The 13,291-nt window shown below is 41.4% G+C and overlaps 1 protein-coding gene across 1 annotated transcript in view; it reads right to left on the bottom strand.

Moving 5' to 3' along the window:
- Positions 1–13,291, bottom strand: part of PLG (plasminogen) — a 36,105-nt gene that overhangs the window by 10,393 nt on the left and 12,421 nt on the right. Inside the window, exons 9-18 of the mRNA XM_079971863.1 lie at positions 13,035–13,162; positions 12,085–12,256; positions 9,495–9,655; positions 7,838–7,986; positions 7,043–7,136; positions 5,931–6,051; positions 4,104–4,181; positions 3,355–3,495; positions 1,853–1,959; positions 1,283–1,428 (exon numbers count right to left, since the gene is read on the bottom strand). Of these exons, the coding sequence (XP_079827989.1) occupies positions 1,283–1,428; positions 1,853–1,959; positions 3,355–3,495; positions 4,104–4,181; positions 5,931–6,051; positions 7,043–7,136; positions 7,838–7,986; positions 9,495–9,655; positions 12,085–12,256; positions 13,035–13,162 (1,297 nt within the window). The remainder of the gene's footprint in view (positions 1–1,282; positions 1,429–1,852; positions 1,960–3,354; positions 3,496–4,103; positions 4,182–5,930; positions 6,052–7,042; positions 7,137–7,837; positions 7,987–9,494; positions 9,656–12,084; positions 12,257–13,034; positions 13,163–13,291) is intronic.

The following is a 13,291-nucleotide window of genomic DNA, read 5'->3' as shown; positions in this document are numbered from 1 at the left end:
TGTCCACCAAATCTAAATCCTTAAACCTGTTCCTCACTTCCACTGTGTATTCATAAGGGATTTGACTTAGATTGTATCTTACCGGCCCAGTGGTTTTTCCTACTTTCTTCAGTTTAAGCTTGAATTTTGCTATAAGAAGCTGATGATCTGAGCCACAGTCAGCTCCAGGTCTTGTTTTTGCTGACTGTATAGAGCTTCTCCATCTTTGGCTGCAGAGAATATAATCAATCTGATTTCGATGCTGCCCATCTGGTGATGTCCATGTGTAGAGTCGTCTCTTGTGTTGTTGGAAAAGCATGTTTGTGATGACCAGCTTGTTCTCTTGACAGAACTCTATTAGCCTTTGCCCTGCTTCGTTTTGATCTCCAAGGCCAAACTTGCCAGTTGTTCCTTTTATCTCTTGACTCCCTACTTTAGCATTCCAATCCCCTATAATGAGAAGAACATCCTTCTTTGGTGTCACTTCTATAAGGTGTTGTAAGTCTTCATAGAATTGGTCAATTTCAGTTTCTTCAGCACCAGTAGTTGGTGCATAAACTTGGATTACTGTGATGTTAAAAGGTCTGCCTTGGATTCGTATCGAGATCATTCTATCATTTTTGAGATTGCATCCCAGTACAGCTTTTGCCACTCTTTTGTTGACTATGAGGGCCACTCCATTTCTTTTACGGGTTTCTTGCCCACAGTAGTAGATATGATGGTCATCCGAACTGAATTCACCCATTCCCGTCCATTTTAGTTCACTGATGCCCAGGATGTCAATATTTATTCTTGCCATCTCATTTTTGACCACCTCCAACTTACCCATGTTCATGGTTCTTACATTCCAGCCAAGGCTTACACCAAGCAATACCCGAATGTCCATTGTTTCTGGTGTACTGTATACCTGAAGGAGCATCTCCACCCCCATCATTCAGCCCGGCCACTGAGATCCAGCTCCAAGGGCCTTCTGGCGGTTCCCTCACTGCGAGAAGTGAAGTTACAGGGAACCAGGCAGAGGGCCTTCTGGGTTGTGGCGCCCGCCCATCAGATGTCAAGGAAATAAACAACTATTTGACTTTTAGACGACATCTGAAGGTAGCCCTGTTTAGGGAAGCTTTTAATGTTCAATGTTTTATCACATTTTTAATATTCTTTTGGGAGGCACCCAGAGTGGCTGGGGAAACCCAGCCAGATGGGTGGGATATAAATAATAAATTGTTATTATGATATTATTATTATTATTATTATTATTATTATTATTATTATTATTGCCAAATATGTCCATCACTAACTCTCTTACCTGGCAACTGTCAGTGCCACCATCAATATTCCCAGCACAGAGTTCAGTGGTTCTGACCCTGTTGTTCAAAAATTCAGGCCGATTGCACACTTTATTTTCAATTACAGGGAAGCCAGTTTCTTTAAGTATGCTTTCTCCACCAGTTCCTTTGCGAGTAAGGAAGAAAATAAACAGACATTAAATTGTGATATAAACATTGGCAGGGTTGGTGACAGGCTGTAATGACGGGTGGTAGCCTTTAATTTTCTCTTTTTATGTCCCAGTAGTGCTAGGAGAATTGCCAAGCTGGCAGGCTTTCAATACTGGACATAGCCAGTATTTGGTCCTCATAAAAAGTGCCTGGAAAATCTGTACAAATGGTGAATTTCATTAAAAGTAGCTCAAAAATGGTTTTTTTTATTTTGCAAAAAAGCTCAACAACTTTTCACTTTTCGAAATATGGCAACCCTATTCATGTGTAAGAAAGTCAAAAATCAAAAGGATGGAGATTAGAATAATATAATGGAATACGGAGGGAAGACAACACAACCTTAGCTACTTTGGATACTTAGCTGCTCAAAATTTACTCACCTTTTGTATCACCCCATCCAGTAACATAACATTCTGCTCCACCTGCTACCATTGAATTGGCTGGAGGCAAACATGCCGGAATGACCTTATCGTTGATCACGGCAGGGCTGAAACAAACATTTCCAAGAGGTTTGACATTGTTCTTTTTCATCATTCCACTTACCCTGATTGCTACCAGCTGGGCAACTTCTTTTTTTTAAGGAATGCATTTCTAGAAGTCTAATGTTCCCAAATGTGTCTGTCCTTATCAATGCTTGACTTTTCCCAGTCTCGGGCAAGCAAAAGTGATGGAAGTTGGAACTAACAAAGAAATATTCGATTCAAATGCTTTCCCTGTAAGCCTTACTTGTATCCTGGTCCTAGACCTGTTTACTTGGAAGGAAGTACTGCTCCCGAGCAAAAAGGGTTAAGCTCTGATGGTGAAGACAGATACTGTGTTTTTAGAACAGCTGGTCTTGTTTGGAACCTCCCTTTCAATTTTGGAAAGGCACATCTATTGCTTTTTATGCAGTCTATCCACCTAAAGCATAAGAACGTGGCATGAGTCCAGCATTTAACTTGAAGGCATTTATTTGAATAGGGCAAGTTGCAAAGCAAACATCACACCGTGATAGCTGTTGTTTAAATATCAAGACTGATTTTACCCTTGTTATATTAGAACACTTTGACCATACATTATTTCTTCATGCAGCTGAAGCCCCAGATATGCTAGAACAGGTGTGAATTCACATTCATGGCAGCATGTCGCTGCTAAAAGAAAATCTGCAATTAGGGCCATTAGTCCTAAATGTGTACATAACACAAGGTTATACTGCAGACAGATCATTATTGCTTCAACAGGTGGATATCATTCCATGTGCAAAGCAATTTGATTAAAACAAGCATTCACTGCTGTTAGTGATTTCAATCAAGTTAACATAATACTTTTTTTTTAAAAAAAAAGCGAGAGGCATGGTCTGGTGATCTAGGGATGGGCAAATCTGTAATCTTGGTTTATCTCGGTTTCTAATTTTTCCACTCTTAAGTTCACATTTTTGCATCAGTTTGTGATTTTAAAAAATAAGAAGTGCTCGTGAAAATGTGCCCAATTTTTTAGTGTATATTTCTTTCAATAAATACATTTTTTTAAAAAAAAACCAAAACCTTTTCATATGCCCAATGCCTATGCCAAAGCTCTTACATCTGTGGTCAATAACCCAATTAAGCTGTGTTGTGTCAGTTCCTCCTATCCAGTTGAGGAGCAGTGAGGGTGTGGAGCCTGAAGATGCAAGTGCAAATTCTATAGGAGAGCTGTGCTTTGGTTCATATATTGGTTTTGGGGAGTAAGCATTGAAAAGATTTGCATGAAAGTGTGAGCTAAATTTCTCCCTGCTCCGTAATGTGATTTGTCTCTCCCCAGCCACTGTGGGAGGCACTTCACACAACCATTTCAATAGCTATCACATCACAACATAAGAACTGGTCAATAAAATGACTATTAAAATTATAACACAAAGGGATACCTGCTTAGTTTCAGCAAGGCAATGTCTGCCCTATTTGGTCCTTTGAATATTTTTTCAACATCTCGCTCTTGTACAGATGGCTCAGTAGCCCTCTCCGTGTGTGCCCCAAGTGTCACTTTGTAATATGAAGGTCTTGATGACCTGCAAGAGGCAGATTCATTGTGTAAGGGCATCTCCAGATAACCAAGGCGCAGGTCTGCTCACTATGACTGAAGAGGGCAGAATTCTTTGAAAGTTAGAGACTGGCGACTGAAGCACATACTATGCCTCCAGCATCAATCCAACCCACCATACAGCTATGCATTTGTCACCATCTCACACCACAGGGAGCGAAATTACAGCCAAGATGGCAGGTACAATTTGGAAGCTTATGGGCAGGTGCAAAAGTAGTAAGTTGGTCCTGCCCAGCTACAGGTAGATTAAGATGCTAGAAGCAAAACTTCTCGCTAGTGAGAGGCAGGGAACAGCAGGATATAACAATCCTAGCAACTAGGAACCAGTGATTGATTCTCTTCTTCTACAACACAATTGGCCACCAGGTAATGATTACTAACCATTTATAAAAGGGGAATGTAAGAAGCTGCCTTGTACCGAGTCAATATTATCCGCATGCTTTGGGGGTGCATAAATGCCTCTAACAAAAAATAAACATGGAACAGTGTCCAAAGAGAGTCCATTGCAACATGGCAGACCCATTGTGCTGCTTGTCTGCTCGGAGAAAGTAGCACCAACACTTTGAAATGGCTTACTTCTCTAAGCAGTGGGTGGCTGTTAGAACCCACTGCGGAGCTATCAATGTGCCTCCACAGAAATGCAAATCAAAGGACCTGAAAAGAAAGTAAAGGCAGATTAGTTGCATTCCTGCTGCTCCCAGGCATTTTAACTATGAGTTTCCCCCCTGATGATTTGTTTTTATCTGTTCTACCACTTGCTGTTTCAGATCCTATTACTGTCATTATTTTACTGCATACATTGTGTTATTTTTGTTTGATTACTTCTGTTTTATTAGAAAGTCTTCAGACGGGGGAAACCTTTAAAGGCAGCAATATAAATAACAGGGGTGGATGGGTGTATCCCAATTTCCCCCAAAGACTGGCAAACAATACTGCCTTTAACTGAAGAGTGAGAAACCTGTGGCTTTCCAGATGTTGCTGGATTACAGCTTCCATCACTCCAACCACTGGTGATCCTGGCTGAGGTGAATGGAATCCAACAAAATCTGGAGGGTCAGAGGTTCTCCAGCTTTGCTTCAACATAACACAGAATTTTTTCTAATGTGTGAACATGTACTCTCTCTCCCACAGTGATCTTATTGATAAAAATGATGAGTATAAGTGATGCCAACTAAACCATCTTTGGAGCAGACCCATTGAAATCAATGAGTTTGAGTTACAAAAGTTTGTTGGTTTTAATGGCTTCAATAACTTTTGTCCATGTGGTTTCCTTTAAGCATATTGAAATGTTGAAGGAATTTTAGGAAAAGTCTGAAGCTTTTCCACTGAAACCTTCACTTCAAACTTACTTTTCCCAAGCATGTGTATATAGTCATACCTCGGGTTGAATGTGCTTCGGGATGAGCGCGTTCGAGTTGCACTCCGTGGCAATCCAGAAGTAACGGAGCGTGTTACTTCCGGGTTTTGCCACTTGTGCATGTGCAGACGCTCAAAATGACGTCACGTGCATGCGCAGAAGCGCCGAAACGTGACCCGCGCACGTGCAGACGCACGGACATGGGTTACGTTTGCTTCTAGATGTGAACGGGGCTCCAGAACGGCTCCCATTCGCATCTAGAGGTACCCCTGTACTGTCAGATAAGCATGTTGGTTATATGAGGTTTGTTAAGTCTAATTAATGCATGAAGGGGTTAATACCATAGAGTAAGCTGTGCTGCCCACTTCTTCTCACCTTGGGAAGAACCAGATAATCAAGCTTTTGTTCTCAGTCTACCTAAAAAGCTCAATGTGTGAAGAGGTTCTGAGCTGGTTGCTCCAGTTCAAACTGCATGGCTCTCTTTAGCCATTTCTGAGTTCCAATACAAATAATTTAGGAACTTTCACCACTTCGGAACCAAACTAAGTTTACTGTAAATATCTGTGCAACCTTTTATGAATGCTGTATGGAAAACCAATTTTTAACTTACCAAATGTGTGGTCTTTTCCTATGCTGGGGGAAGAGGGAAGTTTTGGAACTTACAAGGGGATGTTTTAAAGGTCTAACAGCTTATATTTCCTATTTTACAATGCTGCATATTTTGTGGTTTTAAATCTCCTCTGGGGTTCTCTGACCAAAGAGTACTTGCCCCAAACTTTGATCTTGGCATCCAGGAATTATCCTCTTTATACCAATTTTTTCCTTGCACCAACGCATACATCTTTCCCACTTCCTCACTAACAAAAACACTTGAGGGACATTAGGTAGCCCAGAGGTGGGGAACATTTGTTTCCGGATCCCAGCTCCCATCATGCAAGCCAGCATGGCCAATTGTCATGAATTATGGGAGTCGTAGTTCAGCAACATCTAGAGGGCCAAATGTTTCCCACCATTGGTGTAGCAGAACGGATTGTGGGTTTTAATACCTTACTCGAAGACTAATCTGCCAGGGCCAAGAATGGGGATTTGAAACACATCCACCAACAATCCGTCCAAAGCAAAGGATTGGCTTATATTTGGCTTTTCCACATTCATATTCCTCAGCAGCTGGAGAATAAATGAAAGAGACACAGAGGAAATGTGAAATATAGTAGAATGTTAGGATTATAAACACCTCAACAGGTCTTCATAATTTGGGAAACCGAGTGGTCAGATGCAAAAGTGGACGTGGCTCCTGCACCTTCAATAGTTGCACAGAAGAGGAAATCTCACCAGGTGTAGTTTTCATGAGAAATGCCTTCCATTACACAGCCATGAAAGGTTCACGCGCCCTGTCTTGCACCTGGACACCATAATGAGACATGTTTGTATGCAACTCTGAAAACCATTAATCTCCCACAAATTCCCTGTTGAACATAATCCCGTTCGAGTTCCTACACCAACCCTAAACCTTCAGCTCATTGCTAGGGTTAAGGAAAATCCAATGAAGCCTAAATTGCCTAGTGACTAGCTGTGGAACAGCTTGAACAGACTGGAGGTAATTCATTTCAACAACAGCAAGGACTGCTGTCTTATGCAGATATCCAGTCTTCTCTTTTTCAGTGCACCTGACCTTGTTTAGATAAATTGGTTTTTTAGCAGATGAAAAACTATTGACTAAGAAGAGATGGTCAACAGCAATAGGTGTACAGTGAAAGCCTATGTGTGTCCACCAAGCCCCACTGAATTAAATGGGACTTACTCCCAGCAAAATCTATTTAGGATTGCAATAAAAAACAGCAACCCCAAGTCAGATTCCTTGTTCTTTTCCACTAATGTCTAGTGATAGACATGTAGGACATGAAATTGTCATATCAGATGTTCCCCAACCGTGGCAGCTGTCAATAACAGAGTCAGAATAAATGGCACCATGCCAAGATGAGATCATGTTATGTGCTACCAGAGCTACACATTATGGGCAGAGGTGAGCAAAATCAAAACGAGCCTGCCATTTCCTGCAGCAGACCCAGTTCCAGCCTAAAACAACATTGAAATAGAAACGTTTAAACACTTAAAGTGAAATATAACAAAGCTGACAAGTCATTACAAGCATACTTACGGCACTGGGGGACATCACAGTAGTCCCATGTTTTGCTTGGGTCTGTGGTATAGCACCAAGGGCCATTAATATCACCATCCGGATTTCTGCAATACTATTTGGGGGGGGGGGACAAAAACAGAACTACTCAATCTTCAATCTTTGTATGCTCATGGGTGTGACAACCTCATTCAGCCAGCGGCTAGGGCTTATGTCCTTTACTATTTTCAAAATGCAACCAAAATGAAAATTCAGTTCCATAGAAGCTGTAAGAACGTAACTATGTTTACAGTACAGAAGCTACTTGGATTTGGTGCAGACATAAAACTGGCTCTCTAGAAACCAACTTCAATATGTTGTTTCAAACTTAGTTTATGCAATAAAATACGTAACATTATTTATTTGGTACATTTGTATCCCACCTTTTATCCAAGTAGCTCAAAGTGCTGTGCATAATTCTCTCCCACCCCATTTATCTTCACATCAACCTTGAGAGGCTGAGAGACAATAACTGCCCCAGTGAGTTGAATGACTGTGCTGGGATTTGAACCCTGGTTTCCCAGGTCCCAGCCCAACACTCAAACCATTACAACAGTTTAAAAATGTAGCTAAACATGATAGACATTTAGCAAAAGAATGAGATAATAAAGGGGGAATAATTGGTGGGGAAATGAAAAAGGAGCATATGAAAGGGAAGAAAAAAATCAGGAGGCTTGGGGACATTTTTCATAAGGCCAATCCTGCTTAAGCCATGTCTGGTATTTCTGTTTCTTTACATTTCACAACACATCCTACCTGCTACATAATGCCACTTACATTTTTTTCCAGACCTGAACGGGGGTGAGTCTGTGGTGTGAAAAAATCGTGCTTATGAGGTGTCTGCAAACGCCACTCTTGGCAAGTCTTGCCAGTTGTTGTCACTGCAATCTTTCCACGATAATCTTTACCATAACTGGTCCTACAGTCTTTAAAGGGAGATAAAAATGGGTGGCTGGGAGCTTTTCTTACACAGGTCATATTTCCACTACAGGTTTAAATTGCTTTAACAGTCATTCCCCCTTTGACCAGGAAACCTGGGAATTGTAGCTCTTTCTGTGTTGTGGGGACTTTGTTTCTGTCCTGTGTTTAGACTTTGATTCCAGATAAAGTGTAAAACTTTGGTTTGGCAAGAAAGCTTTCTCAATTAGATCTGGGATCATGAGAAAGCAGTTTTCTCTCAGTTAATTGCTGGCAGACCCAAGATTTACTGCACCTGCGTTATCCCATGCCAGTGTCTCAAGGACTTACATGGCCAGTTTGCTAATTGGAATAACATTTTTCAGCAATGCTGTCATTGGGAGCATCACCAGACATAGGGTTTTAGATAATTATAGCTATGAAGCCTTTTGACTGACTGAGGAAAGAGACACTTGTTACTAGACAAGAATATATGAATCATCTACCTCACAGTTACATTTGCTTCCCCTCAGGCCCTTTTTGTTTATCCTTTAAGTTTGTACTCTCCCAACTGACACCTTCAGCAACCTTGGGAGACCAAGAGTGTTGGTAAAGTATTCTAGTCTTGGCTAAGTTAGTCTTTGTTATTTTGTGGGTATCTGTATTTTCTGTATCTTTGGTATCAGGGTTCATGCTATGCTGCTATTTCAATTTATCAATCAAATATATATCCTTCAATTTCTGTGACTATTTGGTTTGAAACCAGTACCTCAGACCTCTCTGATCACATGTGACTACCATATATTTGGTTTATTTTGCTTAAGGCCTCAGGAAACAGAGATTAGTAACTTATAACTACTGATCACTACAATTTCCTTAAAGACCTGGAGATCATCTGTGTAGAAGAGATAATGAAAGCCTATATGATGGTCTTCTGATAACATGTACACAAATGCTTCAATGCCAATTTGCTTGCAGTATTGAACTAATTTTTTAGAATGAAGTCCAAAACAGCATAGAGAAATATAATCTATCCTATATTCTGCCCCCCGCCCCCCAGACCTATAGAATTTAACGTACAACAAATGTGGTCTAAAATATAGCAGAGAGAATGTTAACCTAGGGAACTGAAAAAAAAGATCAACCTTAGAGGCACCTTTCTCTACAGTGATACCTCAGTAGTCAAACATAATCCGTTCCAGAAGACTGTTCGACTTCCAAAACTTTCAACAACTGAGGCGCAAAGAGTGGACTGCAAAGTCAATGGAGAAAAAAATTAAAAATGCAGTGGAAGCCGTTCGACTTCCAAGGTGCGTTTGAAAATGGAAGCAATTACTTCTGGGGTTTGGGCATTCAAAAACCAAAACGTTTGGCTTCCAAGATGCTAAAAAACTAAGGTACCACTGTATTGCAATCCTATAGTAACTTAAAGTAGCCACAAAATAAATTATTCAATCTTTACTGCACTGAATTCCATATCACTTCTATATAAAGGTGACTCTGAACTGGTTGTCTGCACTGGAGGAAGCAGTCATACCAAGGTTTGGTGACAATGTGGGCTGTGGCTGTTGTTGTTGTTGTGCAGGATCAGGACACTTCTGTAGATTACAGAACTCCCATCTTGTACTGGGATCAGTAGTATAACACCAGGGAGCCTTATCGTTGTCTGGGTTTCTGCAGTAGTTTTTCCTCAGGTCCCTATAAATGTAGATACAAAACTCTATATAATATCCAGGGTGAGAATAACATTTAAAACAGTTTGAATATAATAGGTTAGGAAGCTTAGTATTCTATCATTTGATTCATTGATGTCTTGCTCCCAGGGTAATGTGCCTGATTGCTCATTATAATGGTGCATTTCTGAGCTATACCAACCAATACAGTAGTTTTGGGGGAAGCTGTGACCCTCCAAATACTATTGGACTAGCACGGTCAATGATCAGGGATGATATAATAATAATAATAATAATAATAATAATAATAATAATAATAATAATAATAATAATTATTATTATTATTATTATTATTATTTCTTATTTATACCCTGACCATCTGACTGGGTCTCCCCAGCCACTCTGGGCAGCTTCCAACCAAATATCAAAAACAATACAGCATCAGACATTAAAACCTTTCCTAAACAGGGAAGTCTTTTAAAAGTAAAATTGTTGTTTATTGCCTTGACATCTGCTGGGAGGGCATTCCACAGGACAGGCACCACTACCGAGAAGGCCCTCTGCCTGGTTCCCTGTAACTTCACTTCTCGCAGCAAGGGAACCGCCAGAAGGCCCTCAGTGCTGGATCTCAGTGTCCGGGCTGGATGATGGGGGTGGAGACGCTCCTTCAGGTATACTGGACCGAGGCTGTTTCGGGCTTTAAAGGTCAGCACCAACACTTTGAATTGTGCTCGGAAACGTACTGGGAGCCAATGAAGATCTTTCAGGACTGGTGTTATATGGTCTCGGTGGCCACTCCCCGTCACCAGTCTAGCTGCCGCATTCTGGATTAATTATAGTTTCCAGGTCACCTTCAACGGTAGCCCCACATAGAGCGCATTGCAGTAGTCCAAGTGGGAGATAACTAGAGCATGCACCACTCTGGCAAGACAGTCTGCGGGCAGGTAGGGTCTCAGCCTGCGTACCAGATGGAGCTGGTAAACAGCTGCCCTGGACACAGAATTAACCTGCGCCTCCATGGACAGCTATGAGTTGGGAGTTGTAGACCATCGACAATTGAAGGGGCACAGACTCACCACCCCTGGCTTACAGTAAATGCCTTCAGCCTGTGGTTTTTTTTTTTTAAAGGCTTCTATAACTGCTTAAAGGGACGCAGGTGGCGCTGTGGGTAAAAGTCTCAGTGCCTAGGGCTTGCCGATCGAAAGGTCGGCGGTTCGAATCCCTGCGGCGGGGTGCGCTCCCATCGTTCGGTCCCAGCGCCTGCCAACCTAGCAGTTCGAAAGCACCCCCGGGTGCAAGTAGATAAATAGGGACCGCTTACAAGCGGGAAGGTAAAAAGCGTTTCCGTGTGCGGCTCTGGCTCTGGCTTTGGCTCTGGCCAGAGCAGCGATGTCACGCTGGCCACGGGACCCGGAAGTGTCTCCGGACAGCGCTGGCCCCCGGCCTCTTGAGTGAGATGGGCGCACCAACCCCAGAGTCTGGCAAGACTGGCTCTTACGGGCAGGGGTACCTTTATCTTTTTATAACTGCTTAAACTTGTTTGGGGGAATCTGAATTGTTGCTGCATTGCAATGTTTCTGGGTTTCTGCTGTATGTGTTAATCTGGTTTTGTAATTGATTATTTGATTGATTTCTTTTAATTTGGTGCAAGATGCCTTAGACAGGATGTGGTTTTTAAACAAATAAAATAATTATACAATTGAGGTGACTGATGCTTTATACTCTTCTTATAAACTTCCAGAAGCCATCTAGTTGGCCATTTCTAGGAACAGAATATTGCACAAGATGGGCCTTTGGTCTGATCCAAAGGTTTTTCTTTTCCTAAACTAATGACATCACTTGTAACCATAGACCTTGCCCCAACAGAGAAATTGTACCACTTTTAACAAAATATATCCAACATGTGTGAATTTTTCAAAAAAATATTTGAATAAGGATATCAACTATCTAACAGCCTAAGATCTTTAGCAGATTAGGACACTTGATATCCTTATTAAAAAAGCTGTCTTATATCACGACAGACCATTAGTCCATCTACCTGAGCATTGCCTACACTGGCTGTTTTTGCATGGTACAGTAAACCATGCTTAAAGGTTAAAGTTTCCCATTTCTCTCATCCCCTAATATGAGCAGGAACAGCAAGCTACAATTCCCAGCCTAGCATAATAGCCAAACCTGGGATTGCAGTTTGTTTCATTCCAACCAAACCACATTGTCAAGGCAAGGTTTGTTCTTGATTTCACATGAAATTTCACATGACTGGCAAGGAGTGGAACAAATCCAGAACCCTGGTTTGTATGTAATGCCAAGAGGAGTTCAAAGAGTTCAAATCAAAAGGTGGGACACTCACCTAAAGACTTTTGCTTAACATTACCTATATGTAGGGCCATTTTACGTGATTTGCTAGACACACAAAAATGTCACAATGTCTGAGGAAAGTTGAGGCAAACATACGCATTTGGGAGGGCTTCTGGGGTTTTAGTGTGAACATGAGGAGTCATAGCGTTCCATGCTTGACATTTCTTTCCAGAGATGGTCAGGGCCATTGTACCCCGGTAACTTGTGCCAGTGCCTTGATAGCAGTCATCAACAAGTTCGGTTTGCCCAGCAACAGAAGGAGCTGCAGCTAAATTAAAACAAAATTGCCACAGAAATAAGCATATTTTTTTGCACAAACCCCAAGTGCTTTTCCTGGGGAGGGACCTCAGGAGAGCACACAAGATTGTGGTAGACAAAATGCCCACCAAGATCTCATGGAAAAATCCAGGATGTCCCGTTTTTTCCAGGACACCTGGAAGGTATACTAGAGGGCCTTTGGTTCTGCATCCTAATGATAGAATGATGTAGGCTCACTGAAAGGCTACAAGAAAGCAAGGCAAAGTGAAAAGAAATGGTGACTTAAGAGCATCTGGACCTTTTGTCAATGATCAATAGCCTTCTTGTTGCAGATTGCAGATTAATAGCTTTATATTGCAATATATATCGTTCAGATTGACAGCCCAATCCTAATTTATTTCTTGTGGATTTGATTTGCATCCTGCTTTACAGTATAGATCAAAGCAAATATCCTGTGTTCAGAAAAAAAGTTCCTACGAATTCAATAGGAATTTTGCCTGGGAAGCAAGCCAATCCCAAGAACAGAAGGAATTTATTCAGTTAATATACAATTCTGACTCAGCCCATTCCTCATGCAGATAGGAACAACAGATGCAACAGATAAAAATCAACGTAATGAACTACCCAAAGGGTTGAACTTACTCTGCATCTGCTTGTCGCCTCTTCTTAAAATGAAACCCAGATATCACAGCCAGATTTGTCACATGAGCTCTTTAGGTGTTCTTTAATATCAAAATGGCTTGTTCTGCTCACATCTACTGCAGATGCACAAATGCAGCATCTCTTACCAGTAGCTTCCAGTGCACCATCACAGCTAGCAATATTGCAGTATTCCCATCGTTTTTGCGGATCAGAGGTGTAGCACCAAGGCATGTTCTCTCCATCCGGGTTTCTACAATAGTTCTTTTCTAAATGCCTAAAACAGAAAATGCATGAAGGCAACTGATGTTGGAACAACTTTGCACTTATTTTTAGGAAACCAGAGAGATGACAAGCTTACTGCAATGCATTTCTAGTCTCAAAGACTGAGATAATAATATTGAAT

This window comes from Podarcis cretensis (assembly GCF_951804945.1).
Source record: "Podarcis cretensis genome assembly, chromosome: 3".
NCBI classification, from domain to species: Eukaryota; Metazoa; Chordata; class Lepidosauria; order Squamata; family Lacertidae; genus Podarcis; species Podarcis cretensis.
Note: the sequence above shows the minus strand (reverse complement) of the source record. Positions and strands in the feature narration are given on the sequence as shown.